Source organism: Pimephales promelas, chromosome 17, assembly GCF_988280905.1.
Source record: "Pimephales promelas chromosome 17, fPimPro1.hap1.1, whole genome shotgun sequence".
Lineage (NCBI taxonomy): Eukaryota > Metazoa > Chordata > Actinopteri > Cypriniformes > Leuciscidae > Pimephales > Pimephales promelas.
The window spans coordinates 13470840-13492825 of NC_142785.1; the positions used below are offsets into that span (position 1 = coordinate 13470840).

General features: G+C 39.4%; 1 protein-coding gene across 1 annotated transcript in view; it reads left to right on the forward strand.

Annotated features, from left to right (window-relative positions):
* LOC120492966 (complement factor H) overlaps positions 1-21144 on the forward strand; it is a 39698-nt gene extending 18554 nt beyond the window's left edge. The window contains exons 10-11 of the mRNA XM_039691312.2: positions 20016-20201; positions 20368-21144. Coding sequence (XP_039547246.2) covers positions 20016-20201; positions 20368-20558 — 377 coding nt within the window. The 3' untranslated portion in view covers positions 20559-21144. The remainder of the gene's footprint in view (positions 1-20015; positions 20202-20367) is intronic.
* Positions 21145-21986: the final 842 nt, after the last annotated feature.

Below are 21986 nucleotides of genomic sequence, written 5' to 3' on the forward strand. Positions count from 1 at the left end.
CTGACTTCCTCTTGGTCCGAGCTAATGACTATGTATTAGAAAGTTGTACGGCTTGAGGAGTACAATGTATATACCGATTTTTGTAACTGTAGATAAAACTAACAACCAATGTAGTAGCACTTCTCTTTTTTTGATTGGCTGATGCGTAGCAGGGTCGACTGCTGAACTCCAGGCGAGACGCGCTTGATTCTCACGTGAGAGCGGCGCGGCCAGAGAAATTGCGTATATTAAATATATTATTAATAGTTTTTCCGCATGAGAAATACAATGTGTGACGGGAGTGTGAGACAAAAGACTGAAACGAGTGACTGTCATGCTCAATGCGTGACACACTATAAAAAAATATTTCACACTGACTCCACATTTAGGGGGCCACAAGGGGGTCCAAGCTTGTTGTCGCAGGGGCACTGGCCCCCCCAGGCCCCCGCCTAGAACCGCCAATGCTCACACACACACACACACACACACACTTTCTCTCTCTCTCAAGAAGCAAAAACATGACTGCTAAAGGTTGTATCAGCGATGGCGGGGTAACATCACTTAACATCACGAGTGCTATTCCCTTAGGCCACGCCCCCTTGTCTCCCCAAAGTATTATAAGCAATCATGCGCATCCCGTGTGCAGAATGATGCACTTGAAGCAACACCAAGTCACAGCACGCAACGCTTCACATTGAAAAGAACATAGCGAAGGGATGGTATCTATAATCTATGCTTAGTAGGGCTGCACGATTTGGGAAAATGTCATATTGCCATTATTGAGCCAATATTGCAATTGCGATTTGCGACTCCGATATAATAAAATGGTTTCATGAGTCCAACTTGCTTGGTTCTAAAGTAAAATGCACACACAGATTAATGTTTATTTCTCAACTCAAACTAAAAACAACAACAACAATAAATGATTGATAACACCTATAATGATCAATAAACCATCAACCAAACCAACATTACAGTGATTCCATCAATTGAAAGCCATCAACTTTTTAAAAAATTATTACGCTTAAAAAAAATATATAACAGCTTTTAAATTAAGTGAACTTCAAACAATCCCCACATAAACCCATAATAAAAAACATATTTACCTGTGCCCTTCCTGTCTTAACAGGTACAGAAATTGAATAAAGTTATCAAACAGTCTGCGCTGCCTGAATCATAAATTATATATATAATAATCCTTATTAAAGCTACAAAAGTTCTTTACTCAAGATCAGTGAGTAATTTTCTAATTTCCCTTTGTTCTTTTAACTTTACTGAAAGAACGCTTTATTCGCTGCTGGCCCTTTAAGAGCACCCGTTGCCGAGACGCGGATCTCACACGCGCCTCATAGCACAACTCTTTTCATCCATAGACTTTTCTTATGTAATGAAGATACTAGACAAAATCACATTTTGGCATAATTGTGTGTGCTATTGTTCGTTCAAGCTCGAAAGAGAACTGTTTATTCTGGGCTGGCACACGGTCAGTGCATGCGCATTATGCGAGTCTCATCTATTCTAATCTAGGGCACTCACAGGCAGCTTTTCACTTCTTGTCGTGCAAAATGCGAAAAGGCATTTGAACCAATAAGAGGGGGATCTTGTAACACTAGTCAAAGGATGACAAAAAAGAAGAGATGCTGCGCTAATAGCCCTACTTTGTTTATTTCATATAAAATCGCGGCATTTTGCGTTATATAATTGCATAGGTTTGAGATCGCTATTACGACTGCGATATAATTAATCGTGCAGCACTAATAGTGTATTCTAAAGGGCAATAAACACCACTCCAGCAAGATAGTCATTTTATGCAAATCATAGACCTTTATGCCTTATCTACAAATAAAGTATAATATTGGGAACATTGATCTTGAAGAGAGTGTCGTCTTGTTACTGTCGCAACCGAACGCGACGCGCTAATGCTGATGCATGGAGAATGACTGAGGCGAGATGACTTTCCGTTAACTTTAACTTAGAGACTAAAATATTAATTTTACCACACATTAAGCTATTGAATGACTTTAGAAGTCTTGGAATATAGTGTGAAAACTTGATTGTGCTTTACAGTTTTTTATGCCTTTAGTGGGGCTTAACAAAATAACACAATATGCAGAATGTCGGACGTCACTTTTCAGGCTAAACTGTTTTTATAGATAAAACTATTTACATTCGGCAGTCATGAAAACAAATCTCAGATAACGGTTGACTAGGTAACAATGTGTAATTTTGCGCCGGAGTTCTCCTTTAACTTACATTAGCTAGCTAACTACGAACGAGCTAACCAGATAACATTAACAAATTGACAAGCACTTACTGGGCACAGTGGGCAGAATGGCTCTTCAAATTACGGACGAAATTGGAGGTTGTCATCTGACTGTCCGCGATCTTAACGTTGCATGTCTTGCAAAGCGCTGTTCTTTTGCCATCTTGTTGTAAGAAATTCTTGAATCCAAAAGCGACGACGACCCTCGTTATCCCTCCGGCTGACATGTTGATGTGATCTGATGTAAGTGGGCGTGGTGTGCGCGTAAGGTATGAGAGGGCATGACTGATGATCTCGTGATCCAGTCATGACAGCGCTATTCTCAGCCTGCGCTCCAGCTGGATCAACTTTATTTTTTTTACATAATTTATATATTTTATATTCAAACTGAAAACATGATGTGATTAACACTCAAGTCATATTATTACATGCAAGTGTGTTTGATTTATGGACCAAATTTTCAGATCAAGTTTATGGACCAAGTTAATTTAATTAATAAACCTATAAAACTATTAATGCACTACAATTAAACTGGTTATATGCCTTTACTTATAAAAAATAAAAAACTTATTAAAAAAAATACCAGGCTTAAGGCATTTATTTTTTATGCAGGCCATACACACAGGAGTGAAATGGTTAAGACCCCTCCCCCTACAAACACACACACATGCACAGACAGGCAAAGACAGAGATGTAGGCTCAGATTAAGCAAGACCACATTCAAACAAACATATCTGACTTTCTGTGGGTCCTAGCTAATGAGTGTCAATTAGAAAGTTGTCCGGCTCGAGGAGTACAATATACATACCGATTTTTGTAACTGTAGATAAAACTAACAACCCTACTTTTGTCAAAAGGTGGCGCTACTGAGCCCTCACCACGCCCGTTTCTGAAACATTGCACGTGTCTACTGGCTAATAAATGTGATGTGTCTGTCGAGTTTCATGCATTTTGAAGCATGCTAAGGGTCTCAAAAGCATCCTAAAAGCATCCTAAAAGAAGGGTAAAGTTTGATGCGTCGCCACGGCAACAGTTTCAAAGATATCAAGAATCCATTCACAGGTCTACATCTGCCGTATGTTTACATTATACATATGAAGTTTGAAGCAAATCGGGTAAAAATAAAAGGGTGATATCAAAGCATTTTGAAAGTGACACACTTCCTGCTGCCAGTTGGTGGCGCTATAACTTTGACTCACAATAGTCACATCCATGTGATCGTCCTCTTACAGCGAACATACTGCTGAAGTTTCATCAAGATCAGTTAATGTATGCTGAAGTTATAACAAACTTCCTGTTTCACGTTTCTCGCCATGATTTCGTTTCCTCGCCACGGCCAAACCGTTCGAGATATCAAAAATCCCCACACAAGCTTTCATCCTCAATGTCTTCACTTTACGCTGACCGAGTATCGTCGAATTTGGATCAAAGCTCTAGGAGGAGTATTTCAAATAACATTGCGAGCGTTTTACAAACAAACCTCAATAGCCGACTTCCTGTTGGGCTGGGGTAAAAAGTAAAAGCGCGAGGTATAGATGAAACGATGAGATCAACATGCGTACCGAGTTTCATATTATTACATGCAAGCGTGTTTGAGTTATGGACCAAGTGTTCGGACCCCATTCCAGGGGGCGCTGACGAGCCCCCCTGCCACGCCCGGGTACCATCTTCAGCCCGGCTCTGATGGCCGCGGGTTCTGACCCGTGTGCAAAGTTTCAAGAGTTTTCGAGCATGTTAAGGGCCCCAAAAGTGCCCGAATAGTCGTAAGAAAAATAATAATAATAATAATAATAATAGAAAAGAATAATCCTAAGGAAAACAATAGGGCCTTCGCCCTTTCAGGGCTTGGGCCCTAATAATAATAATCCTAAGGAAAACAATAGGGCCTTCGCCCTTTCAGGGCTTGGGCCCTAATAATAAATATAGCTGCGAGCAGCGATGGCGGGCCCAAGCCGGAGGCACCGCAACCCCGGTTCCTTTAGTTACCTAAAGGCACCCGGGTGGCGGTGCCGAAGGCTTTGGCCCTTTCATGATTAAATGTTAAAGCGGCTTGCCATACTCTGTCATTTCGACTAGTCACAATTATGTTACAGATATCTTAAATGATAATACAAACTATCCAAAGTGTAACGACTAGACAGAAAGACGTTGTTGATATCTACAATGTTAATTCCGGACAGGCAAACTTAGCTTTTAAATGTTAAAAGGGCTTGCCATACAGGGACGTAGGCTCAGAGAGAGGCTCACCATATTCAGACCAAAATATCTGACTTCCTCTTGGTCCGAGCTAATGACTATGTATTAGAAAGTTGTACGGCTTGAGGAGTACAATGTATATACCGATTTTTGTAACTGTAGATAAAACTAACAACCAATGTAGTAGCACTTCTCTTTTTTTGATTGGCTGATGCGTAGCAGGGTCGACTGCTGAACTCCAGGCGAGACGCGCTTGATTCTCACGTGAGAGCGGCGCGGCCAGAGAAATTGCGTATATTAAATATATTATTAATAGTTTTTCCGCATGAGAAATACAATGTGTGACGGGAGTGTGAGACAAAAGACTGAAACGAGTGACTGTCATGCTCAATGCGTGACACACTATAAAAAAATATTTCACACTGACTCCACATTTAGGGGGCCACAAGGGGGTCCAAGCTTGTTGTCGCAGGGGCACTGGCCCCCCCAGGCCCCCGCCTAGAACCGCCATTGCTCACACACACACACACACACACACACTTTCTCTCTCTCTCAAGAAGCAAAAACATGACTGCTAAAGGTTGTATCAGCGATGGCGGGGTAACATCACTTAACATCACGAGTGCTATTCCCTTAGGCCACGCCCCCTTGTCTCCCCAAAGTATTATAAGCAATCATGCGCATCCCGTGTGCAGAATGATGCACTTGAAGCAACACCAAGTCACAGCACGCAACGCTTCACATTGAAAAGAACATAGCGAAGGGATGGTATCTATAATCTATGCTTAGTAGGGCTGCACGATTTGGGAAAATGTCATATTTGAGCCAATATTGCAATTGCGATTTGCGACTCCGATATAATAAAATGGTTTCATGAGTCCAACTTGCTTGGTTCTAAAGTAAAATGCACACACAGATTAATGTTTATTTCTCAACTCAAACTAAAAACAACAACAACAATAAATGATTGATAACACCTATAATGATCAATAAACCATCAACCAAACCAACATTACAGTGATTCCATCAATTGAAAGCCATCAACTTTTTAAAAAATTATTACGCTTAAAAAAAATATATAACAGCTTTTAAATTAAGTGAACTTCAAACAATCCCCACATAAACCCATAATAAAAAACATATTTACCTGTGCCCTTCCTGTCTTAACAGGTACAGAAATTGAATAAAGTTATCAAACAGTCTGCGCTGCCTGAATCATAAATTATATATATAATAATCCTTATTAAAGCTACAAAAGTTCTTTACTCAAGATCAGTGAGTAATTTTCTAATTTCCCTTTGTTCTTTTAACTTTACTGAAAGAACGCTTTATTCGCTGCTGGCCCTTTAAGAGCACCCGTTGCCGAGACGCGGATCTCACACGCGCCTCATAGCACAACTCTTTTCATCCATAGACTTTTCTTATGTTATGAAGATACTAGACAAAATCACATTTTGGCATAATTGTGTGTGCTATTGTTCGTTCAAGCTCGAAAGAGAACTGTTTATTCTGGGCTGGCACACGGTCAGTGCATGCGCATTATGCGAGTCTCATCTATTCTAATCTAGGGCACTCACAGGCAGCTTTTCACTTCTTGTCGTGCAAAATGCGAAAAGGCATTTGAACCAATAAGAGGGGGATCTTGTAACACTAGTCAAAGGATGACAAAAAAGAAGAGATGCTGCGCTAATAGCCCTACTTTGTTTATTTCATATAAAATCGCGGCATTTTGCGTTATATAATTGCATAGGTTTGAGATCGCTATTACGACTGCGATATAATTAATCGTGCAGCACTAATGCTTAGTGTATTCTAAAGGGCAATAAACTCCACTCCAGCAAGATAGTCATTTTATGCAAATCATAGACCTTTATGCCTTATCTACAAATAAAGTATAATATTGGGAACATTGATCTTGAAGAGAGTGTCGTCGTGTTACTGTCGCAACCGAACGCGACGCGCTAATGCTGATGCATGGAGAATGACTGAGGCGAGATGACTTTCCGTTAACTTTAACTTAGAGACTAAAATATTAATTTTACCACACATTAAGCTATTGAATGACTTTAGAAGTCTTGGAATATAGTGTGAAAACTTGATTGTGCTTTACAGTTTTTTATGCCTTTAGTGGGGCTTAACAAAATAACACAATATGCAGAATGTCGGACGTCACTTATAGGCTAAACTGTTTTTATAGATAAAACTATTTACATTCGGCAGTCATGAAAACAAATCTCAGATAACGGTTGACTAGGTAACAATGTGTAATTTTGCGCCGGAGTTCTCCTTTAACTTACATTAGCTAGCTAACTACGAACGAGCTAACCAGATAACATTAACAAATTGACAAGCACTTACTGGGCACAGTGGGCAGAATGGCTCTTCAAATGACGGACGAAATTGGAGGTTGTCATCCGACTGTCCGCGATCTTAACGTTGCATGTCTTGCAAAGCGCTGTTCTTTTGCCATCTTGTTGTAAGAAATTCTTGAATCCAAAAGCGACGACGACCCTCGTTATCCCTCCGGCTGACATGTTGATGTGATCTGATGTAAGTGGGCGTGGTGTGCGCGTAAGGTATGAGAGGGCATGACTGATGATCTCGTGATCCAGTCATGACAGCGCTATTCTCAGCCTGCGCTCCAGCTGGATCAACTTTATTTTTTTTACATAATTTATATATTTTATATTCAAACTGAAAACATGATGTGATTAACACTCAAGTCATATTATTACATGCAAGTGTGTTTGATTTATGGACCAAATTTTCAGATCAAGTTTATGGACCAAGTTAATTTAATTAATAAACCTATAAAACTATTAATGCACTACAATTAAACTGGTTATATGCCTTTACTTATAAAAAATAAAAAACTTATTAAAAAAAATACCAGGCTTAAGGCATTTATTTTTTATGCAGGCCATACACACAGGAGTGAAATGGTTAAGACCCCTCCCCCTACAAACACACACACATACACAGACAGGCAAAGACAGAGATGTAGGCTCAGATTAAGCAAGACCACATTCAAACAAACATATCTGACTTTCTGTGGGTCCTAGCTAATGAGTGTCAATTAGAAAGTTGTCCGGCTCGAGGAGTACAATATACATACCGATTTTTGTAACTGTAGATAAAACTAACAACCCTACTTTTGTCAAAAGGTGGCGCTACTGAGCCCTCACCACGCCCGTTTCTGAAACATTGCACGTGTCTACTGGCTAATAAATGTGATGTGTCTGTCGAGTTTCATGCATTTTGAAGCATGCTAAGGGTCTCAAAAGCATCCTAAAAGCATCCTAAAAGAAGGGTAAAGTTTGATGCGTCGCCACGGCAACAGTTTCAAAGATATCAAGAATCCATTCACAGGTCTACATCTGCCATATGTTTACATTATACATATGAAGTTTGAAGCAAATCGGGTAAAAATAAAAGGGTGATATCAAAGCATTTTGAAAGTGACACACTTCCTGCTGCCAGTTGGTGGCGCTATAACTTTGACTCACAATAGTCACATCCATGTGATCGTCCTCTTACAGTGAACATACTGCTGAAGTTTCATCAAGATCAGTTAATGTATGCTGAAGTTATAACAAACTTCCTGTTTCACGTTTCTCGCCATGAATTTGTTTCCTCGCCACGGCCAAACCGTTCGAGATATCAAAAATCCCCACACAAGCTTTCATCCTCAATGTCTTCACTTTACGCTGACCGAGTATCGTCGAATTTGGATCAAAGCTCTAGGAGGAGTATTTCAAATAACATTGCGAGCGTTTTACAAACAAACCTCAATAGCCGACTTCCTGTTGGGCTGGGGTAAAAAGTAAAAGCGCGAGGTATAGATGAAACGATGAGATCAACATGCGTACCGAGTTTCATATTATTACATGCAAGCGTGTTTGAGTTATGGACCAAGTGTTCGGACCCCATTCCAGGGGGCGCTGACGAGCCCCCCTGCCACGCCCGGGTACCATCTTCAGCCCGGCTCTGATGGCCGCGGGTTCTGACCCGTGTGCAAAGTTTCAAGAGTTTTCGAGCATGTTAAGGGCCCCAAAAGTGCCCGAATAGTCGTAAGAAAAATAATAATAATAATAATAATAATAATAAATATAGCTGCGAGCAGCGATGGCGGGCCCAAGCCGGTGGCACCGCAACCCCAGTTCCTTTAGTTACGTAAAGGCACCCGGGTGGCGGTGCCGAAGGCTTTGGCCCTTTTATGATTAAATGTTAAAACGGCTTGCCATACTCTGTCATTTCGACTAGTCACAATTATGTTACAGATATCTTAAATGATAATACAAACTATCCAAAATGTAATTACGAATAGACAGAAAGACGTTGTTGATATCTACAATGTTAATTCCGGATAGGCAAACTTAGCTTTTAAATGTTAAAAGGGCTTGCCATACAGGGACGTAGGCTCAGAGAGAGGCTCACCATATTCAAACCAAAATATCTGACTTCCTCTTGGTCCGAGCTGATGACTATGTAATAGAAAGTTGTCCGGCTTGAGGAGTACAATGTATATAACGATTTTTGTAACTATAGATAAAACTAACAACCCCACTTTTGTCAAAAGGTGGCGCTATTTAGTCCTTGCACCATGCCTGTTTCTGAAACTTTGCACATGTCTACTTGCTAATAAATGTGATGTACCTGTTGAGTTTCAAGCAATTTCAATTTCAATTTCAATTTGACTGTTGAAAAGAAGTGTGCCGATTAGATACTCAGGATCGGTATCGGCTCTGACACTGCCATCTTTGACGAGGCTGATTCAAATTCTATATTGTGCATATACTATTCTATGTTAGGCAAAAAGGCACAAAAACTTTCTAAAGTACCATAAAGTTTTTGTGTACTGTATTATAAGTGTTCTGAAGCTATTATGTGATATTGAAATTAATATTTAAGTCATTAAATTCAAGAACACGTAAACTTTTCCCTCTCTGCGCCTGTCAGTCATTCTCCATTCAGCATTCAAACAGCGCGTCACATTCGGTTACAGTCAATGATGAAACGATCTTCAAGATGATTCAATGTTAATCCTATTATACTGGATCTTTAAGATAAAGGTCTAAAGGTCTATATTTTCGAATGAAGAAACTTTTTCTTGCTGGACTTTATTGCTGTAACTTAATCGTGTTACTTTCTAACGGGTGTCGGACGCTGTCGGTTAGATCACAACACTAGAGTCAGAGCACTATAATTGTTCTTCACGCACACAGTAACTGAAATTTAAAACCTTTAAAAGAAAAGGCTCAATAAACTATTGCATAGATAGATAATGTATAATACACTGTTCATAAATATGTATTTCCTTTGTGCTTTGAACTTTTCAATACGGACTCAATGCGCTGTAACTTCATGTGGCTTCAAGCACATCATTCTCCGCTCGGGATGCACATAAGTGCTTTGTGCTGCACCGTATTGGAGCCGTAATATCATAATGCAGTGACGTAATGACAGATAATAAATTGACTTTCAATTATATGTTGCTTTATAGCAGCCATGGCTATATTTTTTTTTTTATGATTTTTGTTATCTTGTTTTTCATGAATGTATTTTTCAAAAATAAGAGCAATGTGTATTATCTATTATTAATATGGTTTATAATAGCATTTTTGTCATAGATTATGACAAAGTAATCATATGATCCACCAGCGAGGAACCAGCAGAACAGAGTGAACATTCTTTCTGTTTAGTTCAATCCTACTTAATAGGAATTTATTTAAAATGCTCGCTCTACTCCACACCATTAATGTCTTGTGCGGACATCCGTATTTTGACTTTCGGTTTTAAGTAAGCGATTTAAAAGCTCCCAAGTCCCAGCGGAGTCACACATTGATTAACCGGTGGGAATATACACAATAGGCCTACCTGATATTGAACACAAGAGGGCAGTATAGCACTACGTATGACTCAGATTATTATTTTTTTATGAATTTTACAACAATTCTGGCTGTTTTTGAACGTAAACACAATTCTTAAATGAAAAAAAAGGAAAAATTGGGGAAGTTATAATATTTGTATAATTTAATTTAGAAACAAATGATGTATAATTACATTTTTAGAAGATATGAGGCTTTTAGTGTTTACTTTTTTGACATTACTTTAATCTTTTGCCATAGTTGCACATGTCTATTGGCTAATAAATGTGATGTATCTGTTGAGTTTCAAGCAATTTCAAGCATGCTAAGAGTCCCAAAAGCATCAAAAAATAATGTTAAAGTTTGTTTCGTTGCCACGGCAACAGTATCAAAGATATCAAAAATTCATTCACAGGTCTACATCTGCCGTGTATTTACATTATACAGATGAAGTTTAAAGCAAATCGGTTAAAAATAAGAGAGTGATTTCAAAGCATTTTGAAAGTGACACACTTCCTGCTGCCAGTTGGTGGCGCTATAACTTTGACTCACAATAGTCACATCCATGTGATCGGTCTCTTACAGCGAAAACACTGCTGAAGTTTCATCAAGATCAGTTAATGTATGCTGAAGTTATAACACACATCCTTTTCCATGTTTCTCGCTATAATTTCGTTTCCTCGCCACGGCCAAACCGTTCGAGATATCAAAAATCCCGTGGCACTTTTTCATCCTTAATGTCTTGACTTCACGCTGATCGAGTTTCGTCGAATTTGGTTCAGTGCTCTAGGAGCAATAATTTAAATTACATTGCATGTGTTTTAAACACAACCCTAAATAGCCAACTTCCTGTTGGGCTGGGGTAAAAAGTAAGAGTGTGAAGTATATATGAAACGATGAGATCTATATGTGTACCAAGTTTCATATTATTACATGCAAGTGTGTTTGATTTATGGACCAAATTTTCAGACCAAGTTTATTGACCAAGTTAATCTGATTAATAAACTAATTATATAAAACTATTGTCAATTCACAACAATTAAACTAGTTATATGCCTTTACTTATAAAAAATAAAAATAAAAACTTATTTTAAAAATACCAGGCTTGAGAAATGTATTTTCTTTATGCAGGTCATACACACAGCAGTGAAATGGTTAAGCCCCCTCCCCCTGCACACACACACACACACACACACACACACACACACACACACACACACACACACACACACACACACACACACACACACACACACACACAGACAGCCAGCCAGCCAGCCAAAGACACAGAGACACAGAGACATGTAGGCTCAGAGTGGCCATATTCAAACAAAAATATCTGACTTTCTGTGGGTCCTAGCTAATAAGTGTCAATTAGAAAGTTGTCCGGCTCGAGGAGTACAATATACATACCAATTTTTGTAACTCTAGTTAAAACTAACCACCCCACTTTTGTCAAAAGGTGGCGCTACTGAGCCCTCACCACGCCCGTTTCTGCAACTTTGCACATGTCTACTGGCTAATAAATGTGATGTGTCTGTCGAGTTTCATGCAATTTGAAGCATGCTAAGGGTCTCAAAAGCATCCTAAAAGCATCCTAAAAGAAGGGTAAAGTTTGATGCGTCGCCACGGCAACAGTTTCAAAGATATCAAGAATCCATTCACAGGTCTACATCTGCCGTATGTTTACATTATACATATGAAGTTTGAAGCAAATCGGGTAAAAATAAAAGGGTGATATCTAAGCATTTTGAAAGTGACACACTTCCTGCTGCCAGTTGGTGGCGCTATAACTTTGACTCACAATAGTCACATCCATGTGATCGTCCTCTTACAGCGAACACACTGCTGAAGTTTCATCAAGATCAGTTAATGTATGCTGAAGTTATAACACACTTCCTGTTTCACGTTTCTCGCCATGATTTCGTTTCCTCGCCACGGACAAACCGTTCGAGATATCAAAAATCCCCTCGCAAACTTTCATCCTCAATGTCTTGACTTCACGCTGACCGAGTTTCGTCGAATGTGGATCAAAGCTCTAGGAGGAGTATTTGACATTCCATTGCGAGCGTTTTACAAACAAACCTCAATAGCCAAATTCCTGTTGGGCTGGGGTAAAAAGTAAGAGCGCGAGGTATAGATGAAACGATGAGATCAACATGTGTACCGAGTTTCATATTATTACATACAAGCGTGTTTGAGTTATGGACCAAGTGTTCGGACCCCGTTCCAGGGGGCGCTGACGAGCTGCCCTGCCACGCCCGGGTACCATCTTCAGCCCGGCTCTGATGGCCGCGGGTTCTGACCCGTGTGCAAAGTTTCAAGAGTTTTCGAGCACGTTAAGGGCCCCAAAAGTGCCCAAAAGGTAGCAAAATAATAATAATACTAAAGAAGAAATATAGCTGCGAGCAGCGATGGCGGGCCCAAGCCGGTGGCACCGCAACCCCGGCTCCTTTAGTTACCTAAAGGCACCGGGGTGGCGGTGCCGAAGGCTTTGGCCCTTTCATGATTAAATGTTAAAACGGCTTGCCTTAGTCTGTCATTTTGACTAGTCACAATTATGTTACAGATATCTTAAATGATAATACAAACTATCCAAAATGTAATTACGACTAGACAGAAAGACATTGTTGATATCTACAATGTTAATTTCCGGATAGGCAAACTTAGCTTTTAAATGTTAAAAGGGCTTGCCATACACGGACGTAGGCTCAGAGAGAGTCTCACCATATTCAAACCAAAATATCTGACTTCCTCTTGGTCTGAGCTAATGACTATGAATTAGAAAGTTGTCTGGCTTGAGGAGTACAATGTATATAACGATTTTTGTAACTGTAGATAAAAATAACAACCCCACTTTTGTCAAAAGGTGGCGCTATTTAGTCCTTGCACCATGCCCGTTTCTGAAACTTTGCACATGTCTACTGGCTAATAAATGTGATGTGTCTGTTGAGTTTCATGCAATTTCAAGCATGCTAAGAGTCTCAAAACCATCCTAAAATAATTTCAAAGTTTGAAGCTTTGCCACGGCAACAGTTTAAAAGATATCAAGAATCCATTCACAGGTCTACATCTACCGTATGTTTACATTATACAGATGAAGTTTTTCATCTGTTTTTCATCATTATACAGATGAAGTTTTTCATCTGTTTACATTATACAGATGAAGTTTTTCATTCATATTATTACATGCAAGCGTGTTTGATTTATGGACCAAGTTTTCGGACCCCGTTCCAGGGGGCGCTGTCTAGCCCCCCTGCCACGCCTAGGTACCATCTTCAGCCCGGGCCTGATGGCTGTGGGATATGACCTGTGTGCAAAGTTTCAAGAGTTTTCAAACCCGTTAAGGGCCTCAAAAGCCATTAAGAGTCTCAAAATCATCAAAAAAAAGAATTTTAAAGTTTGATGCGTTGCCACGGCAACAGTATCAAAGATATCAAGAATCCATTCACAGGTCTTCATCTGCCATGTATTTACATTATACAGATGAAGTTTGAAGCAAATCGGTTGTAAAAATAAGAGGTTGATTTCAAAGCATTTTGAAAGTGACACACTTCCTGCTGCCAGTTGGTGGCGCTATAACTTTGACTCGAAATAGTCACATCCATGTGATCGTCCTCTTACAGCGAACACACTGATGAAGTTTCATCAAGATATGTTAATGTATGCTGAAGTTATAACACACTTCCTGTTTCAAGTTTCTCGCCATAATTTCGTTTCCTCGCCACGGCCAAACCGTTTGAGATATCAAAAATCACCTCACAAACTTTCATCCTCAATGTCTTGACTTCTTGCACACCGTGTTTGGTTGTGATTGGTAAACATATGCGTTGTAATTTGATGTATTTCTCCTAGGACAACTATTCAAACAACCCATAATTCTCAACTTCCATTTTAATTGTCGTAAAACTTAGAGCACGAAAGTTGTTTGGCCTGATGTGATCTATAATTGTACCGAGTTTCATATTAATTCACGCAAGTGTGTTTGATTTATGGACAAATGTTCGAATCCCAGTCCAGGGGGCGCTGTCGAGCCGCCCTGCCACGCCCGATGACTAGCTTCAGCCCGGCCCTGATGGCCATGGGTTCTGACCCGTGTGCAAAGTTTCAAGAGTTTTAGAGGATGTTAAGGCCCCCGAAAATGCCAGAGAAGTCGTACACAGCAAATAAAGGGTTAAAATTAACCTGACAGGCGCCCCTCCTCTCACTCACACAGAGAGACACTGAGAGACTGGCAAAATTCTAAGATTTTCTCTACATTCAAACAAAGATATCTGACTTTCTGTGGGTCCTAGCTAATGAGTGTCAATTAGAAAGTTGTCCGGCTCGAGGAGTACAATATACATACCGATTTTTGTAACTCTAGTTAAAACTAACAACCCCACTTTTGTCAAAAGGTGGTGCTACTGAGCCCTCACCACGCCCGTTTCTGAAACTTTGCACATGTCTACTGGCTAATAAATGTGATGTGTCTGTCGAGTTTCATGCGATTTGAAGCATGCTAAGGGTCTCAAAAGCATCCTAAAAGAATGGTAAAGTTTGATGCGTTGCCACGGCAACAGTTTAAAAGATATCAAGAATCCATTCACAGGTCTACATCTGCCGTATATTTACATTATACAGATTAAGTTTGAAGCAAATCGGGTAAAAATAAAAGGGTGATTTCAAAGCATTTTGAAAGTGACACACTTCCTGCTGCCAGTTGGTGGCGCTATAACTTTGATTCACAATAGTCACATCCATGTGATCGTCCTCTTACAGCGAACACACTGCTGAAGTTTCATCAAGATCAGTTAATGTATGCTGAAGTTATAACACACTTCCTGTTTCACGTTTCTCGCCATAATTTCGTTTCCTCGCCACGGCCAAACCGTTCGAGATATCAAAAATCCCCTCGCAAACTTTCATCCTCAATGCCTTGACTTCATGCTGACTGAGTTTCGTGCCGTGTGTTTGAATTCTCTAGGAGGAGTATTGCACATTCCATTGCGAGCGTTTTACAAACAAACCTCAATAGCCGACTTCCTGTTGGGCTGGGGTAAAAAGTAAGAGTGTGAGGTATAGATGAAACGATGAGATCAACATGTGTACCGAGTTTCATATTATTACATACAAGCGTGTTTGATTTATGGACCAAGTGTTCGGACCCCGTTCCAGGGGGCGCTGTCTAGCCCCCCTGCCACACCCAGGTACCATCTTCAGCCCGGCTCTGATGGCTGTGGGATCTGACCTGTGTGCAAAGTTTCAAGAGTTTTCAAACCCGTTAAGGGCCCCAAAAGCCGCTAAGAGTCTCAAAATCATCAAAAAAAGAATTTTAAAGTTTGATGCGTTGCCACGGCAACAGTATCAAAGATATCAAGAATCCATTCACAGGTCTTCATCTGCTATGTATTTACATTATACAGATTAAGTTTGAAGCAAATCGGGTAAAAATAAGAGGGTGATTTCAAAGCATTTTGAAAGTGACACACTTCCTGCTGCCAGTTGGTGGCGCTATAACTTTGACTCACAATATTCACATCCATGTGATCGTCCTCTTACAGCAAACAAACTGCTGAAGTTTCATCAAGATCAGTTAATGTATGCTGAAGTTCTGACACACTTCCTGTTTCACGATTCTCGCCATAATTTCTTTTCCTCGCCACGGCCAAACCGTTCGAGATATCAAAAATCCCCTCGCAAACTTTCATCCTCAATGCCTTGACTTCATGCTGACCAAGTTTCGTGCCGTGTGTTTGAATTCTCTAGGAGGAGTACTTCAAATTCCATTGCGAGTGTTTTATGAACAACCCTAAATAACCGACTTCCTGTTGGGCTGGGGTAAAAAGTAATAGTTTGAGGTATATATGAACGATGAGATCTATATGTGCACCGAGTTTCATATTATTACATGCAAGCGTGTTTGATTTATGGACCAAGTTTTCGGACCCCGTTCCAGGGGGCGCTGTCTAGCCCCCCTGCCACGCCCGGGTACCATCTTCAGCCCGGCCCTGATGGCCGCGGATTCTGACCCGTGTGCAAAGTTTCAAGAGTTTTTGAGCATGTTAAGGGCCCCAAAAGTGCCCAAATAGTCGTATAAATAATAATAATAAATATAGCTGCGAGCAGCGATTGCGGGCCCAAGCCGGTGGCACCGCAACCCCGATGCCTTTAGTTACCCAAAGGCACCGGGATGGTGGTACCGCCGGCTTTGGCGCTTTATCGCTGCTCACATCTATATTTATATTTAATATAAAGCCGGTGGCACCGCCACCTTGGTGCCTTTAGGGTTATTCTGTACGATGTGTAAAAACGTAACCCCCGCTTTGACTATCAAAAAGAAGTGTATTGTAGAGCTTGCATCAATGCGGACTCGATGCGCTGTGCGCTGTAACTCCATGTGGCTTTAAGCGCATCATTCTCCACTCGGGATGCGCATAAGCGTTTTGTGCCACACTGTACTGAGCCTTTCATATCATAATGCAGTGACGCAATGACTGATTATTAATTGCCTTTCTTGTTCTGTTCTATCTATTATATGTTGATAATAGATAGGACAGAGCACTAAAAACCTCAAACAAAGCACTAAAAACTTAAGCTGTTTGCTGTGTAGTCTGAGAATGAGCTGTTTGATTTGCACCCTCTTCCTCTTCACTGTCCTCCATAAAAACCAGCTATTCAGGTCCATGTTGTTCTAGAAAGTTTGTATGTTGCTGCCTCAATTAACATCTCTGCTATACATTTAAAACATGGCTATATCTAAAATAATTTATCTTTTTGATTTTTGTTATCTTGTTTTTCATGAATATTTTACAACAATACAAAGAGCAATGTGTATTTTCCATTAATATAGTTTGTAATGGCTTTTTTGTCATAGATTATAATCATATATTTTTTGGATTTGTTATTTATCTTTATAATGAAGTTGTCTGTATTAAGTAGATTGTGTTTAACACACACAAGAGTGATTTATTAGTTCAACACATAGTTATAGAAATTCTACTTTATCTAAAAAAAACCCTGCACTTTATATACACACACACACACACACACCACACACACACACACATAAATACATGTAAATAAAAATCCCCCCCAAAAAAAAAAACATCAAATGTGTTTTTAGTCAGAGTATTATTTTATACAGAAACAAATATTTGTAATTCAGATAAGAATGAAGTTAGTGTTTTAAAATCTTAAGGAAAACAAATATATTGAAATATAGCACATGAATTTTAAATTCATTCAACTTCAATTACAAATACAATCTTACTTTTATTTAAAGCAAACTATACATTTAAAAGATGGGGGTTATATGCCTATTTTGTCATTTAAAAATATTGTTATGCAAAATTGTTATGCAAAAAGACAAGGACTTAGAGACAAGGACTTGTAGGAAAAATCGCAGCCAGCCACACACACACACACATAAACACAGACAACAGCCCTCCCCTCCCCACACAGACACACACACCCACACACACACACACACAGAGAGAGAGAGAGAGAGAGAGAGAGAGAGAGAGAGAGAGAGAGAGAGAGAATCGCAGGGGAAATAAATCCATTCAAACTACAATATCTGACTTTCTGTTGCTCAGAGCGAATGACTTTAAATTGGAAAGTTGATCGGCTTGACGAGAACAATATACGTTGTAAGTTTTGTAACTGTAGGTAAATTGAGCAAAGTTATAACACACTTTATGTGTCCTTTTTTAGTCATAAAATTCATTTCCTCGCCACGGCCAGACCGTTCGAGATATCAAAAATCCGTCCGGAATTGAGCATCCTCAATGTCTTGACTTCATGCACACCGAGTTTGGTTGTGATTGGTAAACACATGCATTGTGATTTGATGTATTTCTCCTAGGACAATTATTCAAACAACCCATAATTCATAATTCATAAATAACTTCCATTTGAACTGTCATAAAACTTAGAGCACGAAAGTTGTTTGGCCTGATGTGATCTTTAATTGTACCGAGTTTCATATAAATTCATGCAAGTGTGTTTGATTTATGGACAAATTTTTGAATCCCAGTCCAGGGGGCGCTGTCGAGCTGCCCTGCCACGCCCGGTTACCAGCTTCAGCCCGGCCCTGATGGCCATGGGTTCTGACCCGTGTGCAAAGTTTCAAGAGTTTTAGAGGATGTTAAGGCCCCCGAAAATGCCAGAGAAGTTGCACACAGCAAATAAAGGGTTAAAATTAACCTGACAGGCGCCCCTCCTCTCACTCACACAGAGAGACACTGAGAGACTGGCAAAATTCTGAGATTTTCTCTACATTCAAACAAACATATCTGACTTTCTGTGGGTCCTAGCTAATGAGTGTCAATTAGAAAGTTGTCCGGCTCGAGGAGTACAATATACATACTGATTTTTGTAACTGTAGATAAAACTAACAACCCCACTTTTGTCAAAAGGTGGCGCTACTGAGCCCTCACCACACCCGTTTCTGAAACGTTGCACATGTCTACTGGCTAATAAATGTGATGTGTCTGTCGAGTTTCATGCAATTTGAAGCATGCTAAGAGTCTCAAAAGCATCCTAAAAGAATGGTAAAGTTTGATGCGTTGCCACGGCAACAGTTTCAAAGATATCAAGAATCCATTTACAGGTCTTCATCTGCCATGTATTTGCATTATACAGATGAAGTTTGAAGCAAATCGAGTTAAAATTAGAGGGTGATTTCAAAGCATTTTGAAAATGACACACTTCCTGCTGCCAGTTGGTGGCGCTATAACTTTGACTCACAATAGTCACATCCATGTGATCGTCCTCTTACAGCGAACACACTGCTGAAGTTTCATCAAGATCGGTTGATGTGTGCTGAAGTTATGATACACTTCCTGTTTCACGTTTCTCGCCATAATTTTGTTTCCTCGCCACGGCCAAACCGTTCGAGATATCAAAAATCCCCTCGCAAACTTTCATCCTCAATGTCTTGACTTCACGCTGACTGAGTTTCGTCGAATTTGGATTAAAGCTCTAGGAGGAGTATTAAAAATTCCATTGCGAGTGTTTTACGAACAACCCTAAATAGCCGACTTCCTGTTGGGCTGGGGTAAAAAGTAAAAGCACGAGGTATAGATGAAACGATGAGATCAACATGTGTACCGAGTTTCATATTATTACATGCAAGCGTGTTTGATTTATGGACCAAGTGTTCGGACCCCGTTCCAGGGGGCGCTGTCTAGCCCCCCTGCCACGCCCGGGTACCATCTTCAGCCCGGCCCTGATGGCCGCGGGTTCTGACCCGTGTGCAAAGTTTCAAGAGTTTTTGAGCATGTTAAGGGCCCCAAAAGTGCCCGAATAGTCGTATAAATAATAATAATAATAATAATAATAATAATCCTAAGGAAAACAATAGGGCCTTCGCCCTTTCAGGGCTTGGGCCCTAATAATAATCGTTAGGAAAACAATAGGGCCTTCGCCCTTTCAGGGCTTGGGCCCTAATAATAATAGAAAAGAATAATCCTAAGGAAAACAATAGGGCCTTCGCCCTTTCAGGGCTTGGGCCCTAATAATAATCCTTAGGAAAACAATAGGGCCTTCGCCCTTTCAGGGCTTGGGCCCTAATTATTATATTAATAATGTGCATTACATTAATAACATGTTCTATGGTTTAAGGCTATAAAAAAGCAATGTGGCTGATATTGAGAGTTTTAATGCCACATTTTCTTGTTGTTGAAAATAGTCTATAAAATAAAATAATACCTTTGCTTTGCCTTCAGAAAAGTGTGGGCCACCACCAAATGTCGACTTTGCAGATACAACAGAAATGTCAAAAAATGAATACAATTCAGGGGATAAAGTTGAATACAGCTGCTTTGATAAATACACACTGGATCAACAACACCCCTACTCCAAATACCTGACCTGTGAACAAGGGCAATGGACAGGGCATATTAGGTGTTTAAGTAAGTATGAGCACGCTACATCATTATATGTCTCAAATACATGTTAAGCTTTTCTTACTGTACAATGTCTTTATTTTTTTATTTATTTGCAAGTTTAATGTAATCTTGTAGATGAAGTTGTAGTTCTGGTTCTGATGACTCAATGAATATGTTGGGTTTGTTTCAGAGCCCTGTTCAGTGACGGTGAAGGAAATGAATAAAAGAGGTATACAGCTGAAATGGGGTGAACAGAGAGATATGCTGTCACCACATAAGGATAAAATCAGCTTTGTATGTCAGAGAGGAAAATATCTAATAGTCAATGAACTAAGACAAACATGTAATGATGGAGTGGTGGATTTGCCTGAGTGTGTGTAAGCACAAGGAGGATAAAATATCACTGATGTATCACCTGTACTAATAAGGCTTTTTTCCCCCCAAATCTGTTTATCTGTTTTAGAATTTTTGCAATTAGAACTTAATAAATGATAAAAGCAAAGTTTAAATTGCATGTATGAAGACAATGTTAACTTTTTTAATGCCTGCTTAGCGATATATATGTACATGCAGGTATTGTACTGAGTACTATAATAAAAAATGCAAAAAGCCTGTAAGACAGAGAGAAAGAGAAAGTTGCAAATAGTTATTATTTTTACTATTACGCTGTCATGATTCCTGTCTTGTGTGGAGTTGTGTTATTTCCTCTGTGCCATGTTTTGTTGTCTTTTGTAGTTTTCTTGTTGATTAGCTCCTGATTCCCAGGTGTGTCTGGTTTGCCAAAATCTCCTTGAGTGTATCTATACCCCAGTGTTTCTCATATTCTTTGTCTAGTGTCGTCCTTCTATGGATGTTATGTGTGCACTTGTCAGCTTTGTTTGCCTTCTTTGCACACGTCTGCATTTATCAGTTTTGCCTGAATTTACTTTTGTTACGTTTGTTTGAATAAATGTTTGCTGCAGCTGGATCACACTCTCGTTCTTTTGAAACCACCACCGTTACACACACAAATATGAGACGAAAGAAATACATGTGTTATTAAACTCTTTTTTTTCTCTGGGTTTCCTGCTGAGTGAAAAATTAAGAAACCAAAAGAAAAGTTAGAATCTAAAAGGATATTAAGATAGATTTAATATGTGTTACAGGCATGCAAACTTTGGGCAAAATAAAAAACAAACAAAAAAACACAAGTGGTTTTCCCATTTTTTTAAATTTTCATCATTGGCATAATGCAACAAAGATTATTAAAGTCAACAAATTTCAATAATACTTTTATTAGACCTAATAGTTTTTCAGATAGTCACAGTTTCAGAGATTCAGATCATATTAGATGTTAATTTGAAGAAGACATACAATTTTTATTATTACTATAGACTTTTAACATTAATAAAGGATGTCTCTTTTTGTGAAATAATTCAATTGTTCTGGAATATTTGGAAAAGAAAAACTGAAAACCTAAGCCATTGTTGGGATGTGGCCAAGACAAATATAAAAATGTTTTGTCAAAATTATGCTTTCCACTCATCAACTATACTGAAAGCAACAGTGAAAGCTTTACAGAGTTATATTGAGTTCATTAAAACACAAGTTGTAAATAGCCTAATAATGCAGCTATTCAGTGTAATGGGTTAAATAAGAAAAGACAAGAGCTGAGTTTTGTCCTACATGAGCAAGCAAAAAGAGCATTGATAAGATCAAGATAATGTTCTATAAAATAAATGGATACTACCAAGTACTTTCTTTTTTAACCATGAAAGAAAACATGTCCAACAAAAGATGATGTGTCCTCTTACATCAGATCCTAGAAAT